The sequence below is a fragment of the Carcharhinus amblyrhynchos genome, chromosome 4 (genome assembly GCF_965287045.1).
Source record: "Carcharhinus amblyrhynchos chromosome 4, sCarAmb.v2.hapA, whole genome shotgun sequence".
NCBI classification, from domain to species: Eukaryota; Metazoa; Chordata; class Chondrichthyes; order Carcharhiniformes; family Carcharhinidae; genus Carcharhinus; species Carcharhinus amblyrhynchos.
The window spans coordinates 113,118,532-113,131,091 of NC_137327.1; the positions used below are offsets into that span (position 1 = coordinate 113,118,532).

The 12,560-nt window shown below is 44.6% G+C and overlaps 1 protein-coding gene across 7 annotated transcripts in view; it reads right to left on the reverse strand.

Moving 5' to 3' along the window:
- The window catches only part of LOC145342293 (chloride intracellular channel protein 2-like), a 54,612-nt gene that overhangs the window by 6,600 nt on the left and 35,452 nt on the right, over positions 1-12,560 (reverse strand). For all 7 annotated transcript variants that reach the window (XM_080187741.1, XM_080187738.1, XM_080187740.1 and 4 more), the window contains 2 exons: positions 6,735-6,841; positions 2,426-2,607 (listed from right to left, as the gene is read on the reverse strand). In XM_080187741.1, the coding sequence (XP_080043867.1) occupies positions 2,426-2,607; positions 6,735-6,841 (289 nt within the window). The remainder of the gene's footprint in view (positions 1-2,425; positions 2,608-6,734; positions 6,842-12,560) is intronic.

Consider the following 12,560-nt stretch of genomic DNA (forward strand, 5'->3'; position numbering starts at 1 on the left):
CCAGAAATGAATTTAAAAAAGGCAAAGCTGTATGCATTAACTGATTCCATTATAGTTGCTGAAGTCTTTCTTCTTTTCTCTTGAGGGCATCATCTCAATCAGGTACTAACAGCTCCCCTTATTAAAAGAACATTTCTGTCAATGTTTGCTTAAAACCTGGGTGCTGTTGGATTTATTTAACTGTGCGAGGTATCATAGCTCAGACTTGTCCTGGGCTCACCTGATGTCAAAACATATATGTTTCCTTCAGGGATCACTGAATAGTGATCAGCAACAGAGTTCTTTGTTCATTAGCTCTGGATCCCAGTTCAGTTCATAAGCCAATTTAATTCCTCAGTTCAGAGCAACTAATTCATGATGTATAAGGGTTCGAGAGTGGGATAACCTAAAGGTTATTAAGTCCTTGCTGCGATTTTGGAAATAAACTATGTGTGTGATTGCTATTAGGAAATCGTATCTTCAAGAACACTGGATCATTGGCCAATGGCAGAATCTTCCGGTCCTGCCGATGCCACCGCCCCCCCCTCCACCCGCTCCGTCGTCTGTTTCTGGGTGGCGGGAGTGGAATCAATGGGAAATTCCATTCACAGCGGTGGGACCAGGAAGATCCTGGCATGGGCCAATGGCGAGCTGCCTCCTGCCACCAAGAAACATGCCATGGAGGAGGGAAGGACCCAAAAATCCCACTGTTTATATTCTTTAGAGATTTAACGGTCGCTGCATTAGTTGGACACTTGGGAACTGACTTGGATTTTTGTTAAAAGATCATAAGTTCGCTGTGACCAAGTGTGTCCTTTCCAAGAAATCACATAACTTCAGCTAAATGACCCGTATGGCCCTCGAGGAGGAGAGCTATCTGCTTATTGGAGCTATAATTACTTTAATGGTTGGGGAAACATATTGTTTTAAAGACAAAGGTCCAGGTGATTTACTGGAAATCACCTGACAAAGCTAAGTTTTATGTTTTAAATTTGTTAGTTTTAACTCAGTTGTGGATGAATCGAGAATAGGAAAGCTGTCCAACACATGCATTCCTTGCCTTGTCCGAACTGTAGTGTGGCTATCAGTAACCAGCCAGGAATCATCACCTCAGTGTAACTTGTCCGTATGTGGAAACCTTGAGAGCTTGAGATGAGAGGGAAATCCCAAGGATTAATCCAGCTCTATTCCCCTCCATGCTGAAGCTCTGTTGGTGAGAACCTTTGGACATTTACTGGGACGAGTGAACCATCTTCACATGAGGGAGAACCACATCGATGGCACTGTACCTGCAAACTATATTCTTTTCATGAAGTCTTCCAAGCTCTGCAGTGGCCCTGTTTGTCCTTTGTTTCGGTTTTTGAAATGCAATGCTGTACTGACTAAGTGGCTTACCATATCATGTTAATCTGCCATGTGGACTTTGTCTCCGGGGGAAAACATCTTAAAATCAATTGAGTAAAAGCCTCTCACAGAAACACATTAATGGACTTGCAACATTGTGTGTGTTTGCGCACTGAGGTATTTTGAACGGGATAGATAGTTAAACTTCCAGATTACCAATTATGCATTAATCAGTTCTTGCAACTTGTTTAAAAATTAAGTTTTGCTTCATAATAAATTAATTTTTCTGAGTTTATTGAAAGAAGTCTGGTTAAAGTCTCTTTTATTCTGAATCTAATGATAGCGAAAGAAATTATTGCACATTTTGGTGAACAAATTCACCATTTGCAATGATGGTACAATCCGTAGAGCAGTGGGTCCAGATAAACAGCGCACATGTCCTGTTCTGACCATAACATTACCAAGGTATTGAGGCTGGCATGGTAGCACAATGGTTGTCACTGATGCCTAACAGCTCCAGGGACCTGGGTTCAATCCTGGCATTGGGTGACTATGTGGAGTTTGCACATTGTCCCAGTGACCGTGTGGATTTTCTCTGGATGCTCTGGTTTCCTCCCACACTTCAAAGATGCGCAGGTTAGGTTGATTGACCATGCTAAATTGTCACTTAGTTCCGGGGGATTAGTAGGGTAAATATGTGGGGTTATGGGGATATGGCCTGGATGGGATTGTTGTTGGTGCAAGCTTGATGGGCAGAATGGCCTCCTTCTGCACACTTGGGATTAGGGATCCTATTTCACATTCTACAGCCTGTATTTCTATACAGTCTATCTATTTATTTTAAAATGGCATAGCAGATAATACTTTGGATGGTGGAACAGAATTAGATAAAAAATAAACCACCCAACATACTGCTCATGTTTGCTATCCAGTTGTTAGTTGTGAAATTAAAGTGTTACATTGCAGGATGTTCCCAGACAACCAGAGCGACTCTGACACTGAGCAACTGGGCCAAGCTGTTCCAGTCACTTTTTAGAATACAGGGCTTCCTTCACCTCTCCTACCACCTGCATATCTTCATAAGGTTTATTATAAACGGTACCTTGATGATATGCAGCTTAGGTAACAGGTTGCAATCCGCCAGTGTCAGCTCATTTCCATCCAGAAACTTCCGCTTGGAAATAAGAATCATCTCTGTACTATTGGCATCAATCTCATCGGGAAGGGGTTCTTTCAGGTAGTTGTCCAACCTATTCAGCTCCTTCAGCAGGGCCTTCTCAAATTCTGGAAGACGATAACCACATTGCATAATTCACGTCAACCAAATGGCAGCTCTCAGCATTGAACTTCTGGAACTCAATTAACTGTCAGAAAGTAGTAACTGGAATGTCACGACTCTTTCATTTTAAGATTTATTTGGCAACTAGAATTCTGAGTTGACCTCTCAGGGTAAAGTGCAATGGAAGTCCCCTGGACTTTGGAAGCTTCTCACACTTGTTGTATTTCTAAGGCAAGTTTTTTTTCTGGAAACATGCCAAATCAGGATTTTTGCCCTGTGTGGAAACTCCAAGTAAGAAGTCTCACAACACCAGGTTAAAGTCCAACAGGTTTATTTGGTAGCAAACACCCTTAACTTTCGGAGCACTGCTCCTTCGTCAGGTGAGTGGGAGTTCTGTTCGCAAACAGGGCATACAAAAACACAAACTCAATTTACAGAATAATGACTGGGGAATGTGAGTCTTTACGGCTAATCAAGTTTTAAAGGTACATTGTCTGTACCTGAACTCCCACTCACCTGACGAAGGGGCAGCGCTCCGAAAGCTAGTGGCGTTTGTTGCCAAATAAACCTGTTGGACTTTAACCTGGTGTTGTGAGTCTTCTTACTGTGTTTACCCCAATCCAACACCAGCATCTCCACATCATGGAAACTCAAACACATAACACAATGTTCAAAGATGCATTTGCTACATAAATGTCAAACTTAGAAGAACTTGGTACATGTGTGCATATGCTTTCTTATTCATTCATGGGATGCAGGAGTCATTGGCTAGGAGATGGTGTGTGTGTGTGTGTGTGAGTGTGTGTGTGTGTTGTCATATGTGTATATGTGATTGTGTGCATTTGCTTATGTGTGTGTGTGTGAGTGCATGTATGTGTGTGTGCATGTGTATGTGTATATGTGTATGTGTATGTATGTATGTCTATGTGTATGCTTGTGAGTGTGTGCATACGTGTGTGTGTGCATATGTGTGTGTGTGTGTATATGTGTGTATGTCTGTATATGTGTGCGTGTGTATGTGTATTTGTGCCTGCGTGCATGTGTGTGTGTGTGTGTGCGTGTGTGTATGGTGTACTTTGGGGCTCATTGTCAATGTGTGTCTTATATCAGACTGTTTATGTGTAATGTGTGAAAGGACTGATGTGTCAAGGCTTATATCAGACTGTTTATATGTAATGTGTGATAGGACTGATGTGTCAAGTGATTAGATACCAGGCAATCCCCTTACTGATATCTCTCCTTTACAAGAGAAGCCTCTTTAATGTGTGCAGCACCAAAAGCCTTCCAGCAACCCCCCTCCCGCTTCTCCTCTGAGAAACCCTTGGAGGACACAGTGCCACACCTTCTCTTTTCTCCCAGCAAACACTAGCACTTCAGCAGGGTTTAGTAGGTCGGTCAGAGCTCATGCACACACAGCTGGGGATACTTCAAAATCACACATGCAGATGTTGGAGAGTGTGGTGGAGCAGACAGTCAGAAGATTGTCTGGGATGTTCCAGGGACTGATTCCCAGTTGGTTGATGAGTCTGTGGAGTCATCTTTAAAGTGGCAGATGCTGCAAGCTCACATGCAGTCTGTAAAGGTTTGACGGGTGTACCATTTAGGTTTCATGTTGTGGCATGGATGGCTGAGATGTCCATCCAAGCTATGAGCGCTGCAATCTTCAGAACGCCAAATGTTGTCTACAGACCGTTGACTGTCCTGGAGGGGCACACAATAATCAGGATGCACTCTGACCTGCACGCCATTGGCTTGGCTCTGAGCTTAGGGGCTCAGACCGACAGGGGGACTGGTCATCCATCCAGCTCCAGCAACCTTATTGCTTGGCAAGGAGGACCAACTAGTCCTGATGGCAGGGGGGTGAGCAACGGTTGCCTCTGTCTGAATCTTCTGTCGTGGCAGCTCTGATGGGAGTGGATCTCCTCCACCCATTGGCTATTGACACAAACCTCAACTATGACTGTGGTGATTGAAGACTCAAATGCATCTTTGCAGGAGTCTCCTGGAATGGCCGGCCTTTCCAAACCACAACCACACAGAGGACACTCACCAAAGTCATCCAGGGCAAGTGAGGGTGCAGAGATCAAACATCTCTCTCCGGCTGCAAGCAAGGGGGAGCACTTGCCAGAGCAGTTGTAAATGTGTTAGTAAATACCCATATTAGTCACAAATAAGTTCACATGAGTGAGGTAATTAATATTGATGCTGTTACACCTTGAGAATCATGGAAAAACATCAAATTCACATCCCCTCATGCTGATGTTCTTATTGATTGCCGTGGCTGTGTGATTGGAGTCTGAAGAAATCAAAGGTTAAGAGCAGGCAGAAGGAATCATGGTCTCGTGTGGGGTGATGGAGGATGTCTGGATATAAGGGCCTCAATACTTTCTCACTGCAACTGAGAAAGCGAGGGAGAAGATTTAACCCATTCTGTAGCTGTGGTACAAGAAACTATGGAAACCTTTGTCATATTAAAGAATCCCTATTCTCATGGCCATCCACTCAATCATGGCCAGGGACAAGAGTGAACTCAGAGAATTGGCCCACACCTGGCCTGTCAGCACCCTCCAGAATATCTCCTCTTTGTATGGCAATGTTATGGAGTGCACAGCAAACCATGATCATCAGGGACACACGTGATGTTGTGTATCTCCAAATCTGTACAGGCATTGGGAGCATACGATTAGGAATCTGATGGTTTGGCACACTGTGACCCTAGTGCTGGCATCGCTCTTGTACCTCCACTCTACATCAGATTTTGGCACTCCTACAGGCATCATTAGCCACAATATAAGTGAATAGTCTTTATCACCTAGTAACTGTCTCTCCAATCCAGGCAGGCTAATGGAAATGTTCCTAAGGAAATATGCATTGTGACTGCTTGCCAAGTACTTGGCATACAACAGCTGCACATGGATCGAGCCCTTTCTGGTGATGAGGGTTCATGGAGTCTCGTGGGGGCTTTAATAACCATATGTCTGCGGTTGATGGCTCCCTAATTCTGGGAAAACCTGCAATGAATGCAAATCCTCAGGCTTGAACCATATGCCTTTGGACCTCCCGCATGAGGGAGATGCAATTCCTGCCCTTCAGAGCATCACACCTGTGATTCAATGGTGTGCATGGAATTAGCCTGTTGCAAAAAAGTTCAATGCTACTTGAGTTCAATACTCAAAACACTTTTAACGTGATAGCCATCAAGTGAACTCCAAAGCAGTTGGACGGTATTTCCCCTGAGCACATCTCATTAAGTGTTGCCATAGTCACCCTTGAAACCTGAGTCTTCTTCTACACTGAATCTCACTCAGTTGCAGGCAGCTAAATCTCTGCCTCTATACCCTTGGGACGGCATAGGTTCACATGTGCCTCTGCAGAGGGTTTTTGAGATCCTCCTGACCATTGGGGGATGGTGCTGCTCTAACCCCTTTGTGAGGAATCACAGCATCCTCAGCCTCCCTTTGTTTCCTACTTGCTCTCATCTTTCTCCTAACTCCACCTCCTATTTGTATTTGCATGTGTATGTTTACTTGTGTGTACATATGTGTGTGTGTGTGTGTGTGTGTGTGTGTCTGTGAGTGTGAATTGATAAGTGAACACCATCAAACTATATAACACTAGCTCAATTAATCATTTTAAATCTGAGGTCAATATATTTTCACTAGCCAAGGGTATTAAGGGGTATAGATCTAAGGCAGGTAGATGGAATTACGATACAAATCAGCCATGGTCAAACTGAAACACAAAGAATAGATGGGCTGATTGTCATCCTGTTCCTATTCTACTATATTACCATCAATAACATTGTTACTGAAAATTTACCTCGACCATATCTACTTCTAACCTTTCAGAATACCATTCCTTCAAGATATGAAGGTGTTTATGTTTGGGCTCCTGAACCCAATGTCTCTTTATTCTTATAATCCAAGGATTGATTGATTTTAAATGGAATAGGTTTTCAATTACATTGATGCAAATGAATGACACTCTATTGGGGTGGGTAACAGAGCATAGTGTCCCAACAATTAATTTATTTAGAGTAAACCCACATGCACCAATTTAATTCACTTTCCACCTTGACTGCAAACACAATTTAGAATGTTTACAGTTAATTCACTGTGGTAGCAGCACTTACTTTCATTGGCATCTTTACTTGTGTTCTTGATGTATGCTGAAAATTTGGCAAAGATGTCACTGCCAGCGGCGTAAGATTCTGGCTGTCGTGGAGTGAGATGCGGGTATCTGATGGAAAGAGGATAACATGAACTTTCTTTTGTGTATGCGCCTCAATTTTGTGTAAAAGATTCAGGCCACAGATTAATAAGAACATTCCATAATTCCAAAGGACCTATTCAATCTATAACATGGATTTTGAGTCCCAAGTTTTATTTTCCCATTTATCCAGGATTCAAGCCCAGAAATGGTTGCATTGCTGGTTCAGGAAGTCTCAGCTACTTGCAATCTATATTAGTGACTTGGAAGAAGAGATAGGAGGAATGTGTCAAAGTTTGCTGTGAATATAAAGCTAGTTGGAAATGCAAGTTGCGAGGAAGACCCAAAAGAGGCTGCAAAGTTAAAAAGACAAGATAAGTGAGTGGGAAATTAGATAGCAGATGGAATATATAAAGTTATTCGCTTTGGTTGTAAAAATGAAAAAGCAAATTTTATTTAGAGCATGTGAAACTTGTACATGTTAGTGTTAAGAGAGAAAGACTCGGGTGTGCTGATGCAATGAATTCAAAGTTAGCTTGCAGGTACAGCAAGTAATTAGCAAGGCATTTATTGCAAAGTGATATGGAGTACAGAAATAAGTGGGTCGCACCACATCTGGAATACTGCATACATATGGATTTACTTGCATTTGATGCAGTACAGCAAAGGATCACTAGATTGGTCTTTGAGATGAGAGAGTTGTTTAATGACGAGAGACTGAGTTTAATGATAAGAGACTGAGGGTCTTGGTTACAGGGTTTAAAAGGGTGAAAGGGATTCTCATTGAAACCTACAAAATTCTGAAAGGGTAGATAGACACTGAGAGATTGTTTCTATTGGCTGAAGAATCCAAAACATGAGAGCAATGCCTCAGGATAAGGAGTTGAGATGAGGAGGCATATCTTCATTCAAAGTATTATGAATTTTTGGAATTCCATACTGCAGAGGGCTGTGGGTGTTCTGTCACTGAATATATTTCAGGCTGGGATAGATAGAGGTTTGGTCTCTCAAGGAATCAAGAGATATAAGGACAGACAGGAAAATGGTGTTGAAGCCCATGATCAGCCATGGTTGTGCTAAATGGCAGATCATTTGATGAGCCAAACAGTTTGCCTTTTCTTATCTCTTGAGATCTTGTGTTTTTGTGCATACATACAGTTCTCTACTTTGTTTCTCACATTGGAGAACAACAGAATTCATTATTACTAAATTCACCATTGGATATTTTCCTTTCCCCACTTCCCACCAGACTCAAATTTGAGCAAAAACCCTCCTTTGGCTGGCTCATCATATTTAAATAATCCCAGGAGTTGGGGCTATGTAAACTGGTGCAGTTCTCATTAGTTCTCTGTCTTTCCCACCACAGCACAGTTAGCTCTCGGTAAAAATGGAAGCGTCCACATTGTTTGTGACAGTAGTGGGAAGGTCACCACAATGACTCAAAAACAGCTTCTTTTCTGCTAGCGTCAGACTTTTGAGTGGACCTACATTAAGTTGACCTTTCTCTACACCCTAGCTATGATGTAACATTACAGTGGCACAGTAGCATAGTGGTTAGCACTGCTACCTCACAGCTCCAGGGTCCTGTGTTCGATTCCTGGCTCAGTCACTGTCTGTGTGGAGTTTGTACATTCTCCTTGTGTCTGTGTGGATTTCCTCCCACAGTCCAAAGATGTGTGGGCTAGATTGATTGGCCATGCTAAGAATCTGGTGAACTGGCGTGGCAACAATAATCTTTCCCTCAATGTCAACAAAATGAAGAAGATTGTCATCAACTTCAGGAAGTGTAAAGGAGAACATGCCCTGTCGACATCAATGGGGATGAAGTAGAAAGAGTTCAGAACTTCAAATTTTTAGGCTTCCAGATCACCAACAGCCTGTGCTGGTTCTCCCATGCTGACAGTATAGTTAAGAAAGCCCACCAATGCCTCTACTTTCTCAGAAGACTAAGGAAATCTAGCATGTCAGCTTGACTCTCACCAACTTTTACAGATGCACCATAGAAAACATTCTTTCTGGGTGTATCAGAGTTTCATATGGCTCCTGCTCTCCCCAAGACTGCAAAAACCTACTAAATGTCATGAATGTAGCCAATCTACCATGCAAACCAACCTCCCATCCACTGACTCTGTGTACATTTCCCGCTGCCTCAGCAAAGCAGCCAGCATAATTAAGGACCCCACGCACCCCGGACATTCTGTCTTCCACCTTCTTCCTTCGGGAAAAAGATACAGAAGCCTGAGGTCACGTACCAACCAACACAAGAACAGCTTCTTCCCTGCTGCTGTCAGACTTTTGAATGGACTTAACTTGCATTAAGTTGATCCTTCTCAACACCCTATCTATGACTGTAACACTACATTCTGCACTCTCTCGTTTCCTTCTCTATGAGCGGTATGTTTTGTCTGTACAGCGCACAAGAATCAATGCTTTTCACGGTATGTTAATACATGTGACACTAATAAATCAAATCAAATCATATCAAATCTTAAAGTGTGGAAGGAGAAGCCAAGTTAAAACCTATGGCCTACATTATAACAATAACTAGTGTTCATTGTATTCAATGCTTTGAGTTGGATAGGTAAGAAATACACTCTATAAATATATAACCAAACATATGGACCAGATCTTCCGAGCAGGACCAGAAACCTTAGCCGCGATTCTCCCAACCCCACCAGCAACTTATCTGGCGGGTTGGAATGGGAGATGTGCGTCGCTGGCCTTGTTCCAGAACTTGCACATGCGCCTGGAATGCACGCGCATCTCCCAGAGCCGGCGAACAATTGTAGGCCAGACCACACTGCAAACTGGCAGGAAGACAGGTTAGTAACTTGGATCTTTTTCTAATATGTTTTAAAGTTCTTTTACGTTTCATTATCGGGAACTTAGCGGTCCCAATTACATCTCCCATCCAGCCAGGGATACTTCATTCCAGTGGGGTTTAGGGTACCTCCCCATATTCAGGGGACCACTGGGAGATCCCGTCGGAACAAAGAGGGGCAATCCAGGCCCCCCAGGGGGTCACGCAGCGGGGTGGTTGTGCTCGCTCGGCATGGGCACCCTGGTAGTGCCAGCCTGTGCCCCTGGCACTGCCCAAGGGGCAAAGTGCCCATGCCCAAGGGGCACCTTGGCACTGCCCATTGGGCCGGGGCAGTGCCAAGGAGTTGAGGCCTATTGTGGGCAGGGCCTAGGGATGATAGGTGAAGCTGGGGGGTGGGGCCTGCCTCCTGCGGGTGTCTGACCCCGAGGGGGCTAGCGGGGGAGGGGTGGGGTCTGCCGGGGTGAGGGGGGGGTGATGGGCTGGACTTTGGGGTACTCTGGGGCAGGGGACTAAGGCCTGGCTCAGGAATTGGCAGCAATCAGGCTGTGGGAGGAGGCTGGAGGGCAGCATGTGGGGGGGGGTCCAGGCTGGCCAGCAAACAGGAAAACTGACAGATCGGGGCCACTGCACAGGCGCAGATTTCCAGAGCTGTCAGACTCCAGTGCGAATAGCCCCCACCCTCCTGGGTTTTAAATGATATTCACGATTGTGACCTCTTCAGTGCCCAGTGTGGGAGATTTGAGTGAGAAGTTGAACTGACAAAACAGCCTGGATTTAGAATAGTTTTCCCGCCAATTCAGCACTTCTGGGAGAATCGCGGCCCTTATTTTCAACGCTGTTCATTCCTCTACCGACATTTCAGGATGGTCTTCCAAAAGAGAATTTTTCACATCTAATCCAGTGGCGCAAATCTCACCACTGGAACACAGAGAACCTGTGCAGAAAATAAACCCCTTTTTTTAAACTGCACTAGCTTCCATATTCCGATAAGTAAAGAGTTAAAAAATCCCAAAGCTATTTTAAAAACAGCCACGGAGACAAGGTAAATGAATACAACCTAGGCGGATAAGAAGTTGGTGTGGGTAAGGGTGTTGGATGAGTAAAAGGGCAGAGTGGGAAGTGAGTAGGGTAGCAGGAAGGTAGGTAAGATGTCCAGATAGCAGAGGGGTAGTTTGGTAGGTGGGTAGGATGGCAATAGGATAGGTAGTGAATGGACAGATAGATCTAGGGATAATTGGGTCAGGCCAATGGAGAGTTGGGTTGGCTCAGGTGGGATTTGATAAATTGGGTTGTGATTTCATTCTGGGGTGGGCACGGTCTTAGACAGGAAGCCCACCCATCCCTGCTAAGGGGGTTCATGGGGATAGTCAGGTATGTCAGGAGGTGAGTTGGGGGAAGTCAATGTGTATGATTTGGGAGTCAGTTACCTAGTTACATAGGTGTTGACCGGTGCCCGAATATTTTGGATTTTTAAGTAACACGTCTCTGACTCCAGCACCCCCACTGCCACATCGTGCTCTCAACAAATGTTGATTGGCATAAGGCAGGATTTCTAGACTCAGTTAGAAGGAAACCCCACCTCAGTCAGTCAGATTGGCCAGCAACTCGCTAGTCCCTCTAGGCACAGCACTACAGTGGCCAAAAGAGAAGTCACAAGCAGCTGCCTGGAACAAAGTCATGATGTGGATGTGCCGGCGTTGGACTGGTGTGAACACAGTAAAACGTCTGACAACACCAGGTTTTAGTCCAACCGATTTATTTGATAGTAAACTCACAAGCTTTCGAGGGGACTGCCTCTTCGTCAGGTGAATGGAGAGTTCTGGCCTCAGACAGAGCATATAAAGCACAGACAGTGTAGAGATTACTGATTAGAATGCGAATCTTTACACCTAACCTGCTGTTCAAGTCTTAAAGTGGCCGACAATGTGAGTGGAAGGAGCACTGATCACAGGTTAAAGAGATGTGTATTGTCTCCAGACAGCACAGTGAGTGAGGTTTTGCAAACCCAGGCAAGTCACGGTGGTTACGACATCTTCTCCGGAGTCTTCAACATATCATTGATGAAGACGAATATCTCGCCAGGGCTATCCCCACACCCCCACTTCTTGCCTTCAGACAACCACACAACCTCAAACAGACCATTGTTCGCAGCAAACTACCCAGCCTTCAGGAGAACAGTGACCACAATACCACACAACCCTGTCACAGCAACCTCTGCAAGACATGCCGGATCATCGACATGGATACCATCATCACACGTGAGAATACCATCCACCAGGTACAGGGTAAATACTCTTGCAACTCGGCCAACATTGTCTACCTGACACGTTGCAAGAAAGGATGTCCCGAAGCATGGTACATTGGGGAGACCATGCAGACGCTACGACAACGGATGAATGAACATCGCTCAACAATCACCAGGCAAGACTGTTCCCTTCCTGTTGGCGAACACTTCAGTGGTCACGGGCATTCAGCCTCTGACCTTCGGGTAAGCATTCTCCAAGGCAGCCTTCACGACATACGACAGCGCAGAGTCGCTGAGCAGAGACTGATAGCCAAGTTCCGCACACATGAGGACGGTCTCAACAGGGATCTTGGGTTCATGTCACACTATCTGTAACCCCCGTGACTTGCCTGGGTTTGCAAAACCTCACTCACTGTGCTGTCTGGAGACAATACACATCTCTTTAACCTGTGATCAGTGCTCCTTCCACTCACATTGTCGGCCACTTTAAGACTTGAACAGCAGGTTAGGTGTAAAGATTCGCATTCTAATCAGTAATCTCTAAATTGTCTGTGCTTTACATGCTCTGTACGAGGCCAGAACTCTCCATTCACCTGACGAAGAGGCAGTCCCCTCGAAAGCTTGTGAGTTTACTATCAAATAAATCGATTGGACTAAAACCTGGTGTTGTCAGACTTTTTACT